At 35.4% G+C, this 23,324-nt stretch overlaps 1 protein-coding gene across 1 annotated transcript in view; it reads right to left on the bottom strand.

The window, feature by feature from the left end:
• Positions 1-2,249: 2,249 nt before the first annotated feature.
• Positions 2,250-23,324, bottom strand: part of PTPRN2 (protein tyrosine phosphatase receptor type N2) — a gene marked incomplete at its 5' end in the record, with an annotated part of 788,338 nt that continues 767,263 nt past the window's right edge. Inside the window, 2 exons of the mRNA XM_081933438.1 lie at positions 2,250-6,658; positions 13,362-13,435. Of these exons, the coding sequence (XP_081789564.1) occupies positions 6,587-6,658; positions 13,362-13,435 (146 nt within the window). The 3' untranslated portion in view covers positions 2,250-6,586. The remainder of the gene's footprint in view (positions 6,659-13,361; positions 13,436-23,324) is intronic.

Raw genomic sequence — 23,324 nt, 5'->3', positions numbered from 1 at the left:
GCATTAAGGCGTTTCAAGCTGACTGCTCATTTATTCCACATCGTTATAACATATTGCCATTGGTAATTCCAGCAGGTAAATGTTTGCATATCTTGTAGTGTCTTTGCCCTTGTGGTCTGAGTTTGAGTTAGTGGAACATGCGTTATTGCTCCTTTTATTGAGAAATTGAAACTATTGATATCACATCTATTAGTAAGAATAAATTGGGAATGGCCAACCATACAAGTGTTTAATCACCTTTTTAGAAATGTACTCTATTATATAATTTTTAACAGTGAAAATCCACTGCAATTGTCCTAAATATGTTAAAGAAATGTTTGTATTTTAGTTCAGATAAGTGACTGTCCAGTCTCTTCTTAAAAACCTCCAGTGATGGAGCACCCATAACAGTTGGGATAACCTCCCATGTTATTGAAAGAACTGACAAACTCTTCTCAAATGCTAGTATGTCCAAAATGTAAATATATTTATAATGTTGTTAGGGTCCAGTGAGTGAATAAAGCAGAAGCAATTTTCTAGTAACAATAGCTCATAAATCTTCATTAGTAGCTTATTCAGTACATACCACTACATGATATATAGATCGCAGCAATATTGCATTAACTAACCAGGTTACATGATAAGGAAACTCTCATTTTGAGGCTGTTGTTGATTTGGGTCCACTTCAGATAGATTGTATTGGTACTGGTTGCTACCTTTAAAGTCCTTCATGGCTTGGAACTAGGTTATTGGGATGTGTCTCTTGACAGTCACTTCTATCTGACTCACTAGAGCGAGGAGGCAAGGAATGCTTCAAGTTCCATCCCAGAAGAAAGGCCTTCTCTGTGGTGTCCCTCTGCACCTTACTTCAGAATATCATCTCTTCAGCAATTAGACTGGCCCCCACTTTGACTCTCTTTCATAAGGGCCTGAAGACTTGGTTTTGCCAGCAGGCCTGGGGAACTCGGAGTGGGATGGAACCCATCAAATGGCTGTTGATTGTGTATTGTCACCGGGAAGTGGTGGGATGGGGATGGTTATTGCTTTTTTCTATACTGTCTTTGCTTGTAAGCTGCCTAAGTCACTGTGAACAAATAGGTGGTGTAAACATTTTTTGAATAAATAATGTTTATCTGTAGGCGCACAGCTGCAAGAGCTTACTGCATATAAAATATATAAAAATATTCTTAGCCTTCAGGTGTTCCTCAGAATACTAGTTTTTATGCTGCAGGAGCATTGCCTTTAAATCAACTGACAATTAAAGATGTAATTTTTTATCAGTTATTTTTTGCTGACATGGTAAGAGATGTTTTCTTCTGCTGGAGCATGTGAGTTCTAACGTCATGTTTCATTCAATTGTTATTGTTTGTTCTAGGTTTCCTTTCTTATAACACAAGAACATAAAGGAAAAGGGCCAATGCTCACAGCACAGAAAGATAAAGAAAAATATGGGATAACCACTGTTAGCAACAGAAAAAGATGCAAAGAGAAATATTGAAGGAAGAAAATAGCTAAGAAGACAAAGCACGGAGGTCCCTGGAAATAAGTAGTACCCAGAGCTTTTAAAGATAAAGCAAATTTGGGTTTTCCATTTGTTTAGCTTCAAGCCAACTCTTGGATTACACCAGTCTTTCCCTCCATTGCAATATTTAGAAAATTTCACATGGCTTATAAGTAAGATTTTTGGTGAGGGGTTTTCTTCTCTGAAGGCAGAACAAACTATTGTGTAACTCTGTATAGATTTGTTTTCAACTTATATACCTATAAATAACTCATCATACCAAACAGAACTCAAGAAATTGAAAATACCATAAATATCATGGAGATGACCAATCTCCATAAATGCAATCTGCTAGAATGGATTGCTGTCATGAACCCACTTGACTGGAACCAAAGAATCATGGTTGGTGGATCATACCCATGGTTAAATTATCTTCTCCTAGTATACAGCAGCCATTCCCAGGATGAGGTTGTCCTTAGCCTTGACAAATGTGAAGTGTGGGAGAACCTAATGTTGGAAAGGCTGATATACACAACTGTAACTTAGGGCAAAATATGCCATCTTTTTATGAGATGAAGACTGTAAGCCTTTGTTGCAGTTTTTAGTAATTTATGTTTAAAATTAAAATTTTAAATGCTGCAATCCTACATGCACCTGGTAGTAAATAGGGTTTATTTTCAAGTCGGCATACATTGAGCTCCATTGCACACTATGGAAAAAGCTGCTAAATATCACACTAAAATTGTATGTTATAATTTTCAATCTAATTTACCAAAGGCTGAAGAAACTGTTTTAAAATGAATTATTACAATGATTCCCACAAGAATTCTCTAAATATAATTATAATTTTAAAAGGCATATATCTACAACATATTACTTTATATAATTGAATTTGTAATCAAAATAATCAAATACTTGTTATTTCTACTTCAACAGGTTTTAGTCTTTTTATTTTAAAAAACCTATCTGAATAATTATATATGGCTCTTTTATATTCATATTATGCTTGATTAATAAAGCACAAACTTACAAATTAAAGATAATATTGCAGTCATTTCTTTATTGGTTGTGAAAGCAGAGGTTTATACATCTATTTGAGGAAAGATGGGCAATCAACATTTCTCCTCAGAGTTAAGACACTTCTGACTTTTTTTAACCTGACTTTCATCTGTTAATACACCTTTCAAAATCCGGAATCACAATGGCATTCTACAATCCACAGATAAAATACTTTAATTTTTTAAAATAATTTGATGCACCAGCTGGCAGGTGATGCTCTGCTGGCTGGCAGATGTTTACTGCAGGAGCTGAGAAATGGCTGTGTCTTTTGGGAAAATAGAAGATAAAATGGAACCTGCCCACAGCATATACCATTTTTGGAGCAATTGGGGATCCCTGTCCTCTGTCAGGAATGAGAAAGAAAAGCGCCCCTTTTTACTCTTTTCTTTTTCTCATACAGTGATATCAGTTGACAGTCTTCCCAGAGTGCACTTTTTAATAATTCAAGATAGCTCTGTGAACCAGCTGTACCTTAGGTTCTGTGAACTTTCCCTTCAGAAAGATGAATAAATGATGTAAAATATCTCCTAACAATTGCAAGATAAAGTATATTTGTTTCAAACAAACCTGTGAACCAGAAAGTTAAAATGAAATGCAAAAAATATTTATTTTTATTATTTATTTTATTTATTAGATTTGTGTGCCACAAATAAAAGGTAAATAAAAAAGTTTAAAATAAAAGGTAAAATAACTAACATTTCTTCATGCTGCCAGAAATCTTGCTTTATATTTGCATGCATATATAAGAAAAGAATGCAGATAGGTATTAAAGTAGGTTCCATATTCATATAATCCAACTGGCATATCACAACTATTACAATATAACCATTGGTTGTGCTTCCTCTTTGAACGGTATTTAAATCTTCAGACCTTTGTTTTAATATTGGCTTTTTCTTCCATTTTGGGTGATATGCTTGTTATAATTGCTAGTCTTTTTGTGTTTTATTTTTGCATGTTATTGCATTTTATAAAGTAACGTTGACTGGCTTTTGCCTTAAAAGGAATCTGAGAAATAGTTAAAATAATTATTTATTCAGGAATTGCATGTGTTGTAATGTTGGACACATAGTACAGTACTATTGTCACTTGTGATATACCAACTTGAGGGATGATAATGAGCTGGTTTGGGTTTACCCCACTTTTCCTAAAGAAGAGAAATTAATGGGATCTACTATGTTTGGGGAGACAGTTGTATATATTAATCATATCAGGACCCTTATAAACATATTCAGTTTCATCTTAATTTCAAAATATTAACACATTAACAACAAAATATTAACAAAAGAATTGATGTATTACCTACTGTTTGGACAATCATATCCCAAAAGATGATGCATAGTCTTCCCTAGCATGCAATTATCTCATTCTTTTTGTGTGTGCAAGCCATTAAGGAAAGTGAAAAATATTCCAGAAAGTTGCAACAAATGTAATTTTCAACAATGTCTGAATTACATGATACGATCTTTGACCTGGTTTCATATTTTAGCTTGTGGGAAACAACAAATCATAGTTTGCCAGTACTGATGGTCACCGGTCGCTAAATGCTTGAAAGTAGACTTTGTTGCTAGGGTACTAGTCACTTCATGAGAGGGACTGATTTAAATTGTATGGGCAAATTCAAATAGTAGAACCTTCTAGTCATGGATGTCAGACTCGATCACATCACGTGATGTATCGTGATGTATCATTACCTTTTTTGCCTTTGTGGAGCTGGGGTGGGCATGGCCTGCATGTGACGCATCTGGCACGCAGACCACCAGTTTGACAGGCCTCTTGTAGGTGGTAAGAACAATGAGAAACAGAAAAAAAACCCACCAAGATTCTATGCTTACCATTGGAAACCAGCCTGGATAGGCTCCTTTCAAATCAGACTGAAACAATATTATTGAGATTCTAAGCAATTCAACATTGTCCTAGATCTTATAAATGTAGGCCATTTGAATATGACCTAAATTATTTTCTTCTAGGTTAGTAACACAATATTTCCAAGAATACTGTATCTAATAATGAAGTATGTGATACTTGTCTCTTTAGAACGTTTATCTTCATTTTGATGTAGATGTTAATCTGTAAGGAATGCATGGTATATTGTTTAATTCCAGTAAGCCTAATACACATTTTGACAGATATCACCGTAATTGATTTATCTCCAATTCCTATTCTTTACTTGTTAAGAATAAATTGTCAAATGAAAAGACATTTTTCTGCTATTCTTTTACTTATTACTAGACTACTTGTAAAATGTTGATATTATCATACTACCATGTGATTAAATGTACAAGAAATAAATATAAAAAGAGGATAAAGGAATCCACTTTGACTGCTTTGCAAGACTAATAACGAAATGTGCAAACCAAGCATTTTATATATGTCACAAACAATGTGAAGAAAAATACATAGTGGTTAATATATCTAAATCTTTTTGAAACAATTCTTTAATTACTAGAAGGTTGCATTTAAGCTTACATTAAACAGTTGAGATAGTTGGGTTGAATACTCCAATCGTTGCTGCTACAGGTTTTCTGTAGGTTTCAATCGAGCTTGCAAGGTTAAAGAGAGAAGATACCATAATAGCAGCTGGTGAATACTTATGTAAGCCCCAGTGAAAATGTTTGATGAATTGTGCCCAAGAACTGCAATGTGTAATATAATTCACAAGATCATTGCTGTGATCTTCCTGGAAATGTATACTCATACTATGGAATGAAATTCACAGTATATGCCAGTAGCGTTAGAAGAAATAAATAGGTAGCATACTATACAGTAATTGAAATGTATTTTTTTTACTTTACATTTCAAATAAATGTAGACATGTCCCAAAAACATGTTCCATTCTCTTGAATCAACAAACGCTAGGCACATGTAAATGTTTTAAAAACATTACTGCATGTGCAAAGCAGCAATTGAGAGAGGAAACCTAAACATTTCCTTTTTAAGTATGATTCACGGGGCATTATCAGATTATTTTATAGTGGCAGTAGTCCTGAAAAAAAATATTTTCAAGAAATATAAGTGATAAAGAAGGGAAAATCAGAAGGGAAAACAGATAATTTCAGATTTATAATTATTCTGCAAATTCAAGAATATATCAAACAAAGAACTTGCTATAGTTTAAAATAACAATGCTAGCAATTCTTACAGATAAGAAGCAGTTAGAAGAATCTCCTTAAGATCTTTAAAACAGTGTACAGTTTGGTTGTTTAAAAAGATAAAATAATGTTAAGTTATAAAAATAGAAAGAAAACCAACACAAAGTCAGTAGAGGGCTTTTAAAAATCTGTTGAGGTTAAATTATTCTGCCTCCTTTCTTCCCATTAGGGCAGCAACACATAATAAAAGTTTGTTGTGCTTTTTGAACCTTGGGCTCCTACTAACTGGACTGACATTTCCTCCATAGCTGTTATAACCACGCAGGTCCCTGAACTGAGCTTAAGATTTGCTTTTATTCATTACAGAAAATTGAAAAAAAAAAGTTTGCTTAAGACACAGCATGAAACGCATAGTTTTTTAATATATAAATTGAACTAATGTTTATGAAAACATGAGGGATTATACTATGGGCTTGCTTGGTCTTTCTTAAAGCAATCACAATGCTTTTAAAAATATTAATTTTTCCCACCTGAGTTTATGGTTTTGGAAAAATTGCAAAAATGTAAGAGAATGCTGTGTTGCTGGAGATACATTTAATGCACTGCTTATCTAAAACAGTGTATATTTTCTATTAACAATATGCGCATGTGCTTTCCAAGCATGAAATTTAGGACTTCACTGATGTAAAAGAAGTAGAGGGATTGTTCTTACCACATAAGGTCTTGGTGTATTATTATTTCTGATTATTCTAACAAAAATAATATACAAATTCTTGGTTGAATTTAACCTGGCAATAGACATTTGTAAAGGACCAATCAAGATGTAGTTACAACAGCAGACACACAATTAGAATCAGGTCACATTTCCAACAACATCCACAGGGACCAGGAATAATGAGAGAGAGAGAGAGACCATCCAGCCACATTAGAAACCTCCAATCAACAGACCACAGGCTGCTCACTGTGGAAGTGCCTTGAGTATTGCGTTCACTTCTTCTGCAACTGCTGTCAGGGCAAACTCAAACTGTTCCTGTGGACAGAACATTCAGAATTGATATTCTGTGGCATTTCTAGAAAATTCTCATGAAAACATTCAGAACATGACAGTTCAATTATTATTATTTTAAATGTCAGGGTTAGATTAGTGAGCAATCTTCCACATTGCTTGATCATTGTTATTAAAAGTGACCTTAACTGAAAGAACCACTATTTAATATTGCGAGATGTTCACTGATGTGAAAGAATTGTGAACAATACATAATATATGAAAATCCTGTCAGTATGAAGTGGATAACTGAACAGCAAGATATGGAAAATAGGTGTCAAACCTGTTTCCTAGATCTTTTTCTCTGTCATAAATCCCTAACAATTTAGCTGTGTTTAGCTGTGTTTAGCTGTGTTTATTGTCTTTCACTTGCAGGTCTACTCTCCTCCATGCACAAATGTAATTGTCCTTGTTTTTTCGTATGTATGTGTGTCCTATGTGTATTTTATCTTTTTGACTGTACGCCGCCCCGAGTCCTTCGGGAGAGGGTTGCGGCTAATCAAATAAAATTTGATTTGATTTGATTTGATGAGGTATATTTGTTTGAATCCTTAGTTCTGGACTCCCAGTTTATTTCTGGGCAGATATAGATACCTGTAATCTTGACTTAAATAGCGGTGCTATTTTATTTAATCATTATTTAATCAAAAGACTGGAACATTGCCCCTTCTGATTTTTATAGTTTAACTCCCAGACTTGCACTTATACATTCAATTTCATGAGGTATGTAGATTTATTGCTCAGATCAAAAATGGTGAATTAATTTCATGTTCCTGGGCATGTTCAACCTATTTAAAATGTGGTTTATTCTGGTAGAGCATTTTTTTTCTGCCATCTGAAAAATGATGAAATATAAAATCCTCAATCCCTAAATTTTTGAAATATCACTATTATTTTTATTTAGAGGCTCATTTTGAGTGGGCATATACATTTTCTAGAGATTCATATTAGAACAGGAAAAAATATACTACTCACATTCTTTCAATCTATTGTCATACCTCTATTTCCAAAATGTAGAATTCTTCCCTAATGGAAGAATTTATTTTATACAGACAGCACTGCACTTATTTATCTGAAACCTGGCAGTCTTATTCTATTATGTTTGAAAAAGCAAAAGCAAAATAGATACAATTACTTAAAAAAAATAAAATAGTAAATATAAATAAAATTTCTCAAATGAAGAAATTGAATCAGTTGATTACTGAATTATAGATGAATTCTTATCTTTTTATCTTTTGGTAACTTGTTAATGATAAATTTTAAATGGATTAAAGGAAAGTTGATTAAATCTTAATGTTTTAACAATGGAAAATAGCTCCGCAGAATTCTGTACAGAAACTCAGTAAGTGGTGGTTTGTCTAGGTTTTAAGGTGGTAATAATATGATTATGTGGCATCAAATTGGTGTCAACTTTTAGCGAATACATAGATTCTCTTCAGGAAGATCTGTCTCCAAGTTGCTTTAGGTCTGCCAGTTGTATATCCAGTGTGGCTACAGTTAACTCCATTCATCTTGCTGCCTGGTTGTCTTCTTCTCTAATTTTCTTCTACCTTTCACAGATTTTGCAATAGTGGCAAATATCTGTAACTCAGGTGTTACAGATATGAGAAGGCTAGGTAACATTTTCAGTAGAATTTACGGGATGTCAAAGTTCATCTGTTTATAAGGGCTTTTTCTTTTCAAAGAATTTTTTATTTTTTTATTCTCTTACATACCATTTTAAGTATACATTCACATAATTCTTTACATTTATCATTCTTACACATTTATTATTTCATTTAATGTTATAATGTACAGTTTTGGTTGCTTTACTTACTATCCCTTCCTCCTTTTGTAATACCTCCTTGTTTTCCCTTTCTTTTCTCCCTCCCTCCCTTCTCTACTTTCTTCCTCCCTCCTCTCCTTCTCCTTCCTTCTTCCCTTACCTTTCTCCTACCCCTGATCTTCCTCTTCCCCTTCCTACCCTCTTTCCTTCTCTTTCTCTCCCTATTTATAAGGGCTTTGTGTGGTCAGTAGGTCTTGTGATGGTGAGGTTATATCAGGTGAGGGTCACATCAGGTCAAGGTCTTGTGATGGGTCAGATGTTGGTTGTGTGAAGCGAGGGTCTTGTGATGGATCAGGGAAGGGTAACAAGTCATAGATTTTTCAAGAGGGCTAGCTCTTTGCATATTGTGCCTGGTCATTTGTCCTCTGAATGAGAACTTGGGGTCGATCCATTTGCTTGTTTCTTGGCTATCCATGATATTCTCAGGATTCTTCTCCAGCACCAATGTTCAAAAGTATCAATGCTTTTCTATACTCCTTGTCCAAAGTCCAAATTTAATTTCCATAAACTCTTGCAGTTGCACGCAGGAACCTCAGTTTGTAAGTATGGATACATCCTGGCATCTGAATATGTCTTGTGAGGCCTTCATGGTTTCTCTACCAAGTGCTAGTCTTTGCTATATTACTTCATTGTTGGTTTCTTTACTGTTGGTAATTAATTTTAAAAGGAAGAAGCTACCCAATACTTCAGTATTTTCATTGTTCATTCTAAGGCTAGTTGCAAGATCTATTGCCCTGGCCTTTCTTATATTTAATTTTAGAATCACTTTTTCACTGTGCTCTTTGACTTTCATTACTAAAGCTTGCAGATCATTTGCATTAGCAGCTATCAGAGTAGTGTCATTAGCACAGGACAGATTGATGGCATTTCTTCCTTCATTTTTAACAAGTGGTAATGAGCAGAGTACTGTACTAACTTCACTTTCCAGTACAAGAGCTTCCTATAAGTAGGAAACATTTTAAAGGTATTGACAACTTTACAATTCAGTATTCAATGTACCCCTTCCATCTTCATTTTGTCACATTTGAATCAGTTATTATTTGTCCATTAGTGTACTTCTTTAAGGATAGAACTTCCTTCTGAGTCCAGAAGTCTTTTGGAAGATTTTTTTTTGGTCTATTTCCAATTTCAGTATCTTTATAAATTTATTTATTTACTTATTTGTATTCTACCTTTATTATTTTTACAAATAACGCAAGGCAGTGGCCATATCAAACATCTTCCTCCTCCTATTTTTCCCACAACAATCTTTTAATATTTTTTTTATTTTTTATTTTCAAAACAAACACAACACATAAAATCTTCTTTACATACTGTAGAGAGTATATCAGTTGGTTACAAAAGACTTTCATGCATCTCTTCCACAGTCATCAAGCATAATTCATATTAACTCAAGTATTTTAACTCAGATATTTATACATGTTACCATAATCATACCTCCATTTTCATTTGACTATAATTGTTTAAACGTCCTTCATCATAAAATATACCAAGATTTAATACATAACCACATACTGGCATTTCATTTACTATTTCTAAAATCCTCCAATAACACTGAATCCTTATGTCCTATTCTAGCTAAACATCCATAATATTTAGTAACAAAATTTTCTAATCCTCCTTTCCAAATCATTGTTTACAATTTACATCCAGTTTCCTTATGTTGTACCCATACACACACACACACACACACACGTTATCATTATCCCTCCTTTATTTGACTATATCCTGTCTCATAACATTTCCCCCCTAATAATCAAGACTTAACTGTATCTAACTTAGTTCTTTTTTATTAACCTTTATATATAATCCAAAAGGATTTCTAATCTTCCTTTCATGGGTACCATTCAATATTCATATCCAATTATTACTTATCATAATACTACACATTGTATACATTATTATCATTATCAATTATTTATTTAACTATATCTATTGTCACTAAATTTCACTAAGTTTAACTAGCTTTAAATTATACACTTCCATCTATCAACCTATATCTTTTCAGTAGCAAAACAGTCTCATGTCTTCTGCCATTTGTGGTGTCAGTTCTCTAATCATCTCCTTAATCAAATTTGTATGGACTCCTCTTAGCAACTCCTTGCTTATAAAATCTCTCATGTAATTTTGATGCCCTTCTTCTGTTTCCTTAATCAGGTTATCTTTAATTGTCAGTAGTGTTATCAATGATGTTGCTAATAAATTTTCTCTCTTTAAATCCATAAATTCTTTTGTTTTTTCTTCTTCTGTGTCCTGTCATCTGGGGTAGATTTCCCTTCCATTTAATTCCTCTTTCAGGATGCCACTCTTTCCATTTCCAGAAACAAACCAATCACCATAACTATCATCAGATTTAATTTCTTTATGGTCATTTTCCTCTTCGGTTTTTAGGATTCTAACCTCCACTTTTTCCACTTGATAAACATCTCCAACTTCATCATCATATTTTACTGTTAGATGCTCTAAGTCTTCCAACTTCTTCTCTGTCCTCTCAAATGTGTTTGATAATTTCTGAATTTATAAGAATATCTTTTGTAGGCTTAAAGTTTCTTTCTGCTGTTGAAGTTGTGCCATTATCTCCAGCTAACAAACACTGCTGCTCTAGCTTGGAAGATTTTTACAAGATTAAGCATAGATTCACAATAATGTTTTATTTTCACTTTTCTCTTGTTAAAGATATACTTCAAAGGGATATCTGTATGCTTTTCTTCTTATCACTCTCTATAAACAATCAGTGAGGCCTTGGAGTGCCAAGCCAGGATAATCAGTTAGAAGAGTAAAAGTGTTTTGTTTCTAATACACAAATCTCCAGCCTCCTAGTAGCAGTGTTATTGTTGCAATTTTCTTTATTTCTTTTTGTATCTTTTTTGTATGTCAAGTTAAAAAAAGGTGTTTCTTGAATGAGTTAGAAAAACACCCACAGTAATGAAAGAGGAGAATTTTAACCCATAGGTTACAAAGAATAATAAAAGAAAAAAAATAGAAGAAGAAAACTTAATCCATTCGTTTTAAAAGGCTTTCATAAATTCCATCCATGAACTTAGCATTTAAAAAGTAAGATAACCCACTGTCCAAAACCATTCCAAACTTAATTCCGCTGCTTATTTCTTCTGTTCTCCAATTTAAATTAATTTTAAGTTTTTTATAGGCAGCCTCTTTTAAAACGGTAAAAATTCCTCACCAGCTGGAAACACTTTCTCTTTCCGTATCCTTCCGTTTTGGAGCAGCCTCGACATCATCAGCCTTGGCTGGATTTTTTGTCGCCGGCTTGAAGAACTTCTCTTGCATCGATCAGGGGCTTTGTGACGTCCCTGAGATCAGCAAGACGTATTCTTCCTGTTCACCATCTCTGTGGGACAGTTTAGGTCCGATTGGACCACCCAGTGGCAAAAGTATCGGCTGCGGTCTTGGAGCATTGAGACCGCACGTCTGTATCGTCGCGACGTTGGCTCCTCTTCTTTCCCACAACAATCTTGTGAGGTCAGTTGGGTTGAAAGAGAATGACTGGCCCAAGATTATCCAGGTGGCTAAGGGTTTACAGGTATTGTGGTAATACTGCTTCTTGTGACTTTTAACAGCTCTCAGGAATCATTACCTACCATTATCTTTTTATTTCTTCTTTATGGCTTTTCTTTTTTATTGTCAATTTCTAGTTTGTTCTAATATTCAGATTGCTTTCTTCTGATTCTTGATCTGCAGCAGATTTTTTAAAAAATATTCATCCTTTACAACTTCTTTCAGTTCATTGCACAGTTCTGGTTTCCTATCCATGATGTTCAAAAGTGATTCTCTATATTCTCCTTAAAATGGTGGGCCATGCACCCCAATACAATCATGTGACCAGGGAGGTCACTTGGAAACCAGGTCACAAGTAGCTCTGGGAAGGTCTGTTGTAATTTTGAATGGTTGCTAAGTTTCTGGTTGTAAATTGAGGACTACATATAACTCTATTTTTTCCTCTATAAATGAAATAAGTGAATGAAAAGAAAGCTGAGAAGGGAAATACATTCTATTCAATACTTTTCCTTAGTGAACTGCTTATAACTGCACATATAATCAATATATCCTGTCTCTAAAAAATAAAAACCTAGTTGCGTTGCAACTTAAAAAAAACCCCATTAATTTCCCATTGTTGTTAATCTTGGAAATGATTTTTATAAGCAGGAAAAATAAATATAACTAAACACTCAATATATTTTAGTAAATAATTGTTATGCCTTTGATGCAATTTATTTAGTTATTATTTTTATCTGCCTGGTAAAATTCCTATTAGTCAAATATCAAATTATGAGAGTCTATTTTGATTTAAACATTCTGCTGCTTCTATCTTAGTATTTTTATCATGGAAATTTTATGGATATTTTTTATAGATAATTTATTGGGACACAAATTTCTTTGACCTAATTTACTTTTTTCAAATGTCTCAAATATTGCTGATTACTTAACTTTTTCCAATGTAGCTTATGATGGGGTGGGCAACTATAACCCCTTTACGACCTGTGGACTTCAACTCCTAGACTTCCTAAGCTAGCACGGCTGGCTCATGAATTCTGGGAATTAAGTCTACAGGTCATAATGGGGCCACAGTTGCTCACCTCCTGACTTACAGGAACATTTTTTGAATGTACCTGAGAGAAATAAATAAATAAAGTTTATTTTAGATGCTGTTTTATTTACTAATTTAAATATGTATTTAATTTCATGTTAACAACAATTAAGAATTTTATAAAAACCAAGAATGAGTGTATTTACATTATTTAAAAAGTCTACATATGTTTAACCATATATAATTTAATTATACTTATTCCCAAATAACAATATATATAAATCATGTATTAGTATTTAAAATAGAAGTGACTGTACCTTTGTCTGAACCATTCCAGGTCTTTGATCTCTCAAATGCTCCAGAGTAGCAGCAATATCAATTTCTTTAGCACCTGCAAAGTTTGAAAAAAGCAGAAATATCAATTGGAATGTGTTTAAAGCAATGATCACACATGCTACATCTGTCCTTCTACTGGATTCTCTTTGGGCTTATAGCCCAGTAAAATATCTCTTAGCAGACTTTGCAGGCTCATAAAATTGGCGTTCATAAAATAAGGGAGAAAATCCAAGGCTATATTTTCTTAGCATTAGCTATTTTTTAAACAATAACTTTTTCAAACACTATTTCTTAAAAAGAATATCTTTAATTATTGCTGTATATAAGTGAATATGTATTTGTTAGCATAAAAGCAAGGTTCAAAAATTGCAAGATGTTTTGATTTGATTTGATACTTGACACATTATTCATATTATTTACTAATATCTGATTTTCACGTTCCTTGGCATTCATATATTGGGAAGATTCTTTAATGGCTATCGTTAGTTCAGTCTACTTGTTATTCTGTTCTTGTTTAATTTCCATGTGGATAGCACAGTGATGGCGAACCTATGGCACGCATGCCACAAGTGGCACGTGGAGCCATTTGTCAGGGCACGCGAGGCGTTGCCCTGTCAGCTGGCCAGCGCGCATGCGCACGCTGGCCAGCTGAGTTCACCTTTTTAAAAGCCATTTTTCGCCCTCCCCAGGCTCCAGAGGCTTTATAGGAGCCTGGGGAGGGCGAAAAGAACCTCTCCCGCCTTCCGGAGGCTTCCAATTTGCTAGGAGGGTCATTTTAAGCGTTCCGAAGGCTTCAGGGACCGGCCGGATGGTCCCTGGAGCCTCCGGAGGGCCTCCAGGTGTGTGGTGGAGGCTCTTTTCGCCCTCCCCAAGCTCCTATAAAGCCTCTGGAGCCTGGGGAGGGCGAAAAAAGCATGTAAAAATGGTGGGGGCACGCGTTGTGCAAGCATGCGCACTGGGGGGCTCGCACGTTGCATTATGGGTGCGGCACGCCCGCACACAACCCCCTTGCGCTCCCCCCACTTGTGGCACACGAGCCAAAAAAGGTTTGCCATCGCTGGGATAGCATATGAAAATGTGAAGAATACATTAAAAAAGATTGTGTCTGAAACATTCCATTACTATCATTATGAAACAAATAAACCATCATAGTAAACAAAACAAAAAACCTATATTTGAAAAACAATTGTTCAGAACTGTGATGGGAAAAGTAAGCAGAGGGACAATAATCACATTCACAAACTCTATATAAAATATAACTAGTACTAACTAACTAACCTAGCTAGTTGCCTGGGGGTGAGTTGGAGAGGAATCACATGACTGTGGGGGTGGATGTAGCGTGGTGTTTTATGGTGGCCAGAAGTGTTTTATGGGCCATAAGTTGAAGACTTACTTTGTAGTAATAAAACAACTAATATAGACACATGTTGAAATTGGATCACTAAGAAATGGATTAAGTCACCTGAACTCTACCATGATCTCACCTTCAGAGACAATTCAGTGGGAGGAAAAAGTCTGCACAGAACTGCTTCCAAGCACTAGCCATTCAGGCGTCATGATAAAATGACAGTTAACTCCAAAGTAAATACGTAATCTGATTTTCAGGGCTGATATTTCCCCTCCCATATTACATGTATAAGTGGAAGCAATATTTCATCTATATTAGCATGTAAAACAATGTTTCCTAGACATAAATTCTTTTTCGGCGCCTAGGAGCAGAGCCTTCTCTGTGGCGGGCCCAGCCCTGTGGAATGACCTCCCCCCGGATATTAGGACTACTACTGACCTCCGCTCCTTCCGTGTCAAGCTCAAGACCCACCTTTTCCAAATAGCTGGCCTGGCTCGACCATAACTTAGTAACGCTCCTGATGGGTTTTTTAATTTGGTAATTTTATTAGGGGATTTTAAATTGTGTTTTTTAACTGTCTTTCACTTAAGTCCATCCTCCTCCATGCACATATGTATATGTCTCTGTTTTTGTATATATGTTTGTCTTATGTGTATTTTTTATCTGCTTGATTGTACGCCGCCCTGAGTCCTTCGGGAGAGGGTTGCGGCTAATCAAATAAAATTATTATTATTATTATTATTTTCAGACAGAAAATAGTGGTTCAACAATAGAGATTGTCAACACAAGCCTAAATCATCATTAAAATAGAGTATAATTGAAAATACAAACATGTATTTCAATCTCTTTCAATTGGAACATGAATCCTGGTAATTTGATAATACATCTATCTGTTGATCACTATCTTCTTTCAAGATGTTTTTTGAACTTCTCAGTTTGGTTCAGGGCTCTAGTATTTTCTGAAGGTCTCCCATTCAATTATCAACCAGACCTTACTCTGCTTAGCTTCCAAGCGCAAACAAGTACTATCAATTATAGGATTATCATGAAGTTAAGTGCTATCGATTACTGGAGTTCATAAAATATTAAAGTTTACAATATTTTAAAATGTTTATAAATGTTACCACTTTTACAGAATCAACTAAAAACCTCAATGTATAATTTTATGGTCTAATTTTGACTGATTGGCAAATAGAAGCATGGGAAAACACCTTCCAGAAAGGGGGTAAGGTAACATCTTTGTTTCCTAAGGAGGAAGAATACATCTAATTACCCATAGCAGCAATCACAAAGGGCAGGAATATATATGCCAAATGATTCAAAAATCTCAACAATACACTAGCGTAAAGTTGAATTTGCAGAAGTCAACACCTTATCTAACAACTTTGATGAGAATGTGAAGACATGCTTATTTTACAAAAATCCAAATGTAGAATACTAAACTGATGATCTCAAAAGTTATTTTTCTCCAAAGGATGCTGGAAAGGCCTCAACTATATTTTTTTCAATCAACTTGCTCAGGAAGGAGATTCAAGACTGAGAGAAGGAAATGTTTTTTTCCTACATTGCATACCTAGTTAAAACTGTGAAATTTGCTGCCAATAGCTGTGGTAATGACAGCCAATTTGGATGATTTTAAAAGAGGATTGGAAAGATTTGATGGAAGAGTATACCAATGGTTTCTAATTTTGACTGCTGTTTACTGCTGCCACAAATAGTGGTTATAGGGAAGTAAAAATGGCAAGCATCTATCATCTAAATCTAGCATTTATTTTCCCCAAATGCATTAAATGCATCACTGTATGATCCAATAAGCTGCATTAGATAGGCCTATTGCCTGATCAAGCAAGAATCTTTATATTTATGATGTTTTTGATAGCCCTATTATCAAGAATGTAAATTAAAAGAGAACAATATGAGTGTCAAGTATCCTGATTCAGATATCCTGCTAGTTAGCAGGACATTGTCATCCACCTGACCATTTTATGCCAGATTGGTTCTTTGGATTGAAAGCAGAATAAAGCTTAGAAACAACGGAGAACTATCTACAGAGAATGGTTACTCTTTATCTGGAAACAGAGAGTAGCAGATCAACTGAAAAGCCCTCAGTCTCTAACACTTTATGTAGTTGTTTTAATGACAAGTAGCAAATCTGACTTGCTAAATAATACTTTGCATAGTATGGATGCCCCAGAAGGGTAGAAAACAATGTAGGAGAGAGATGTCATGGAAGAAAGATTGATGAATTATTAGATCACCTTGATGCAATGTATTTTTCCATAGAACAAATGTTAATGCATAACCCCATTAAGCAATTTTGCATTTACAGGTCGAATATGATTTGGACCAAATGTGCAAAATCAAAGAAGACATCCTAATGGACTTCTGACAGGCAGGACTAATGCTGTCAAACTGATTTACTTTTGCTTATGCCGTTGAAGAAAGAAGCTCCAAATGAAAAATATGATCAACAAACTTTTTGTGATGTGAATTGCATGGTATTTATCATACTGAATTCTATTTGACCCTTTTCATCTCTTCCTGGCTACTTCCTACTTGTATTCCTGACCCTTGGGGATAGGAATACAAGTAGTCCTCAACCTATGACTGGTTAAAGTAATGATGGAATCCCCCAAAGCTACTTATCATCCAGTTCCAGAGTTCTCACAGCTGTACACCCCTCCCAGTCATATAACTGTATTTTGGATACTTGGCAATTGGCTCTCCTTTATGGCAATTGTATTCCATGGTCATCTGGCCATGATTTACAGTGTTCTTGATATGTTTCCGGAAAAAGAACGCACATAGGACTAAATTGCTTAATACCCGCAAGAAAATAAATCATAAATTCGGGACTGGTCAGGGGGGCATCTCAATTTACGACTGTCATCATTAATTATTATTTTCTCCCTTATGTGCCTATGACAAGGACATTTCAGACAGACTTTGGAAGCCAAGTATAATGAGTTAACAAAAACAATGTTTTGGTCAGCATAAGAGGAAGAATGTGTTTGTTACATAAATACATCTGCAACAATTTCTTTCTCTTTAAGTTCTCTGTTGTAAAGCACATTTTCAGCATATATGGACATATGTAACAAAAGCTTAGTGTAGAAATTCATTCCATTCACAAACCTACCCACTTGCTTTAAATAAGAAAATGAAATTTAGAAGACAATGCAGGATACCTGGCTTTGTGCAAAAAGGGAAAAAAAGATATTCATAAAATGTAAGGAAGATGCTATAGAAATGGGGCTGTTGGGAATTAGGAAAGATCATTATAAAAGCATTATAATCCTTTGGTTCATCAAGCATAACATTAATAATATTTATTAAAGACCTAAAGATTCATTCATTTTCTATGTCCCTTTTCTGTTTTATTAACCCCAATGTCAACTTGTAAAGCGTTTCCATGACTATTATCAAGTTGACATAAAAAAGAGAGAAAAGGGAGGAGAATGCCATGCATACCTTTCGCCAGAGTCAGGTCTCATATTTCTACAGCTAGCACGTGAAATGCGCACATTCATAGTCTGCCGCAGCACCTTGTTGGTGGGTGTGATTTATGACACAGACAGAAGGGAGGGGATACAGGGGTAAAGTTCAGAGGCCATAAAGCGAAAATCAGTTTCGGCTCCACAGAAGAACATGCCAAAATGTTGATCCTAATAAATGAATGGATTTCTTTTGAACTTTGTCTCGAGGCTCATAAATTAATTAGGTTTTGATTTTGTTTTAAAGCACATCCCAGGGGGGAGGAACTTTCTGACGTCCTCTCCCACATGCCCTAGTACAAATGTGAACGGGAGCAGGTAGTGGATGCCATCATTCCCTCTACTCAAATAGCTGTCCAAGTGACCACTAGGCAGCAACACTGTGACCGGCAAGACCAACCCGCAAGCGACCTAACCACGAGACTCAAAACCGAACTGCTTGCAGACACGTGGTTCCGAAACAACCAACACATCTTGACAAAAAGAGATGACCTCGCATGGAAGGGGACAAACTCTACATCCCGGAATCTCTACATATCCTAATTCTCCAGAGGAGCCACAACGCCAAACCGGCAGGGCACTTTGGATTCCTAAAGACTTTACACTTAGCCCAGAGGCAATTCTGGTGGCCTGGCATAAAGAAAGATGTGGATAGTTACGTGAAAAGTTGCATCATCTGCTCCACAATGAAGAGATGACTGGGAAAACCTCCCGGACTGTGGCAAGCAGTAGCAGAGCCATGGGAGCAGATCACAATGGACTTTATAGTAGAATTGCCAAAAAGTGGAGGAAACACGGTGATTTGGACTGTAATAGACCTGTTCTCCATCAGGCACACTTCACACCCTGCAGCGGACTCCCCTTGGTTCACAACCTAGCTAAACTGTTTGTGAAGCATATGTACCGACTGCATGGAGTACCTCGAAGAATTATTTCAGATAGAGGGGTCCAGTTCACGGCTAAGTTCTGGAGGGAGTTCCTGCGGTCTCTTGGGTCATCTCAGGGTCTTAGTTCAGCTTTTCATCTGAGCACCAATGAGACAGCAGAGAGACTGAACGCTATGGTAAAGCAGTACCTGAGGTGAACTATCAGCAGTCCAATTGGGCAGACCTTTTATCTTTTGCTGAGATTGTATACAATAATGCTGTTCACAGTAGCACAGGAGTCACGCCGTTCAAAGTACTGAGCGGCATGGACTTCGTCCCAATGCCTGAGTATCCAAGGGATCCCCCCTCCTCAGTCAGCTTGACTGATTGGATGTCGATGCTGAAAGCAATCTGGGAAAATGTCAAAAAAGCACTGGCTAAAGTGACACGAACCTATAAGAAATAGGCAGATAAACACCGGGCTCCGCAATGGCCATTCCGAGTGGGAAGGAAGGTTTACCTCTCCACAAAATATTTGAGATTAAAACTGCCTAGCAAGAAACTGGGGCCGAAGTTTATGGGACCATTCCCCATAGTAAAGATAATCAACCCAGTCACAGTGCAATTGAAACTGCGATTGCTAAGGAAGATACACACAGCATTTCATAGTAGCCTCTTAAAACCCGTGATTGGATCCACTCTGAGGCCACTACCCTGGGAGCCCCGGGCCCTGAGGTCATAGGGGGCCAAACACATTATGAAGTTTAACGAGTCCTTGATTCGAGGTGGCACAGGAGACAAATCCAATACTTAATCAAGTGGAAGGGCTACCCCTTATCAGAGGCATCTTGGGTAAAAAGTAGAAATATCCAGGCTAATCGCCTTATAGCAAAATTCCATGCAGAAAAACCAAGCAAGCCTGGGGGAGGGACACATCCCTAAATTATATACTTGTACCCAAATTGTTTTTGCTTCACACAGGTCGCTTCTGGGAAGTGAGGGGAGCCGGATGTCAACTTGTAAAGCGTTTCCATGACTATTATCAAGTTGACATAAAAAAGAGAGAAAAGGGAGGAAAATGCCATGCATACCTTTGGCCAGAGTCAGGTCTCATATTTCTACAGCTAGCACTTGAAATGCACACATCCATAGCCTGCCGCAGCATCTTATTGGTGGATGTAATTTATGACACAGACAGAAGAGAGGGGATACAGAGGTAAAGTTCAGACGCCATAAAGCGAAAATCAGTTTCGGCTCCGCAGAAAAACATGCCAAAATGTTGATCCTAATAAATGAATGAATTTCTTTTGAACTTTGTCTCAAGGCTTGTATATTAATTAGGTCATCTTTTGGAAACTTCACACCCAGGTTTGATCAATGTTGATGTTGCTTTGCAATATAAGTAAATTTGGGAAGAATTACAATGTGAAGGCTTGTTAAAGCTGTTCAGTTAAATGGCATGGCTCAACAACAGAGCCCATAGTTAATGTCACCTCTAAGGTTTTAGCATCTTTCCTCAACTGCTCTGGCACATTCCTGTCTCCTAAGCCAAGCAAATCTTAATGCTGTTTTGGCTTGCTCCTAATTGCAAGTAGTTTATGCTGTTGGGGAGCATAACTTCTGCTCGCTCTCATTCTCTCTCTCATTTGGAATTCTGCATGGATTTGCTTCTCCCTTCAATAAGGTTGTATTAATTCTGGACAGCTCTACATTTTAGAATCAAGAAATAAACTTATTTTAAAATGTGTTATTTTTCCAGTTGATGCATGAGGGTATGCATGCATATGTTGCAGACTGGAGATGGATAAGTCTATGATTCTTCAGATGTTCTTGAATGACAATGTTGGCAGCTCTAGCTTGCATGTCCAATTGCGAGCAAAATAGTTGTAATTCAATAACATCTGGAAGGCTACAGGTTGACTGGATATTATTAGCATTTGCTGATTTTTACTGGCAAAGTAGTAGGAATCTCATGAAAGCAATCAACCTTGGAGAATCATCAAGAATGACATTAGTTTCTTCATATTTCACATGGCATATAGCTTTGGTTATACTGATACCGCTTTTATCATTCTGACTAATGTTTATAAAATATACTGACATCTTTTCCTGTGATGAAACTATAAAGCATCCAAATCTTGTTCCAGCAGTTCCGGTGTGTTTTAAAAGATTCAATGTTGTGAAGATGAGTAATTTAAAAATATATTTCTTATGATGAAAGAATTTGCTTTTTGGTAAACAATGACATTTCTTTGTTGGTTCTTGCAACTACCTCTTTATCAATCCACAATCTCTTAAAGACCTCAGAGACAAGGAAGTCGTCCATCCAAAGATCATGAAATGGAGAATCAGTAAAGCTAGAGAATTCAGTAAACATTGGTAATTCAGGCTGATTTTGGATTGTAAATGTCAAACTTAAATACACATGCATACTACTTTATGAAGAATGCAATTATTCTTTTTCCTTTGCAACCACAATTAACATAGGGAAAGAATCCTGTGTACAAAACCCAAGCTATAATTAGACAGACATTTTTTTCAGAAAAAAACATTTAAGCAATTATGTTATTGTCATAAATGACCCACGTGTATTTCATTAATTAAATAATGGAGTTATTTTGCATACCAATACTCATCATTTTAAGAATCAGATGGCTATCCTGAGATTGATTTGATGCTCATGTAGATCTCATATAGCAGCTGTAAGCCACACATGCTGAAAAAACTTGCTTCCTCTCCCAATCTTTAGCTGTCGCTTCAAAACTGACAGCACAAAATTTCTATTGATAGTTTTTGTTAATTCAATCCATAAACTGTTTTTTGCATGCAAAGTTTTTCTCTGGAACCTTTACCTATTCATCTCTCTGGATTGTGAACCACTGGTTACTGCTTCATTGGTTCAGAGTGATTGTTCTCACAAGCTACTGACGCACATAATTATTCCAAAGCATTTTTAAGATTCTAAATATATTACCATTAGCCATCTATCATCAATTAGTAGGCTTATTTGAATACAATTCCAAAATTTCTGCTAATAATTCCTTCCTCCCCTCAGTATTAAAGTAAAGAAATAAATATTTTTGCTGAAGCACTCTACCATTCCCTCCATAGTTAAATATATGGAAACTACTGAGCGATTAGAAAAAACATTAAACAAATAATGGCAAAAGATAGTGAACTGATTAAAAAACATCAACTATTTAATTTTAAACCAGATCAACTTTTTTCCTAAATTTTATTTACCGGTATATTATCTATAATAATGTTTGAGGTTTTTAGGCTTATGTGAGCGTATATGCATTTTAAATTACCCTTCCAGTATTTATGTCTAATCTTGCTAAGAAACAGATAAAATATGTAAGTAAGATTCAGGTATGTCATGATATCCAGAAAACTAATCTTTTCAATTGCATTTTGCATGCTTAAAAATTCTGAACCTATAAGGCAAGCTGGATGATAATGCATATTTCAAACATTTCCACTGTTTTATTTATTCATGCTAGTGAAATATGTATGTTTCAACAAGGAAAGCTATGTGATATTGAGAATTCATTTAAAAACACCTTGAATATCATACATATTTCTTTTAAATACATGCTTACCATTTACATTCAATATCTAACTTCATTGTTTGCATCTGAATATGATTTAAGACTTACATTAATTGACAGAAAAAAAATTGCAACAGCCATTATACTAAAAGTAGGCTGCAACTTATCTAGTTGACAATTTGTCAGTCCACTCGTAGATTACCTTTGCAAACTATAGGATTTTTTGTATGCAAAATAAAAAGATATGTTTCAGTGAATACACATCTTTTGATTATGTCAGTGCACTCAAATTGCCATTATGTATAGAATTTGTGTGTACTCAAATGGCTTTTTTAAAAAAATGAAGATTCAGTATTTCTATAATCAAACACCATTATTAAATATGAAAGCAAGGCCTCAGATATTTCTGCTGATTTTACTTCTCTAAGCTCTTTATGCGCTTGGTTCTAACGAGCTATAGAATTGAAGTTTGCAAATCAATAAAATTAAAATTTAAAGTATAGAAGGCAAAAGTACAACAATATCAGTTGTTAAAAAAATAATCTTCAAACGCTTCTCTGTAATTAGGTCTCTATAATATCTCACTAATACTTTTTAAAATATATGAACTCTGTATTTTCCCTGAAACAACACAGATAAAATTTGGCAAAATGGCAAGATTTCAGGAGGTATTTGTCAATAAACA

This window comes from Natrix helvetica (assembly GCF_964273705.1).
Source record: "Natrix helvetica genome assembly, chromosome: Z".
NCBI lineage: Eukaryota > Metazoa > Chordata > Lepidosauria > Squamata > Natricidae > Natrix > Natrix helvetica.
The sequence above is the reverse complement of the archived record's forward strand: the minus strand, read 5'-3'. Positions and strand labels throughout refer to the sequence as shown.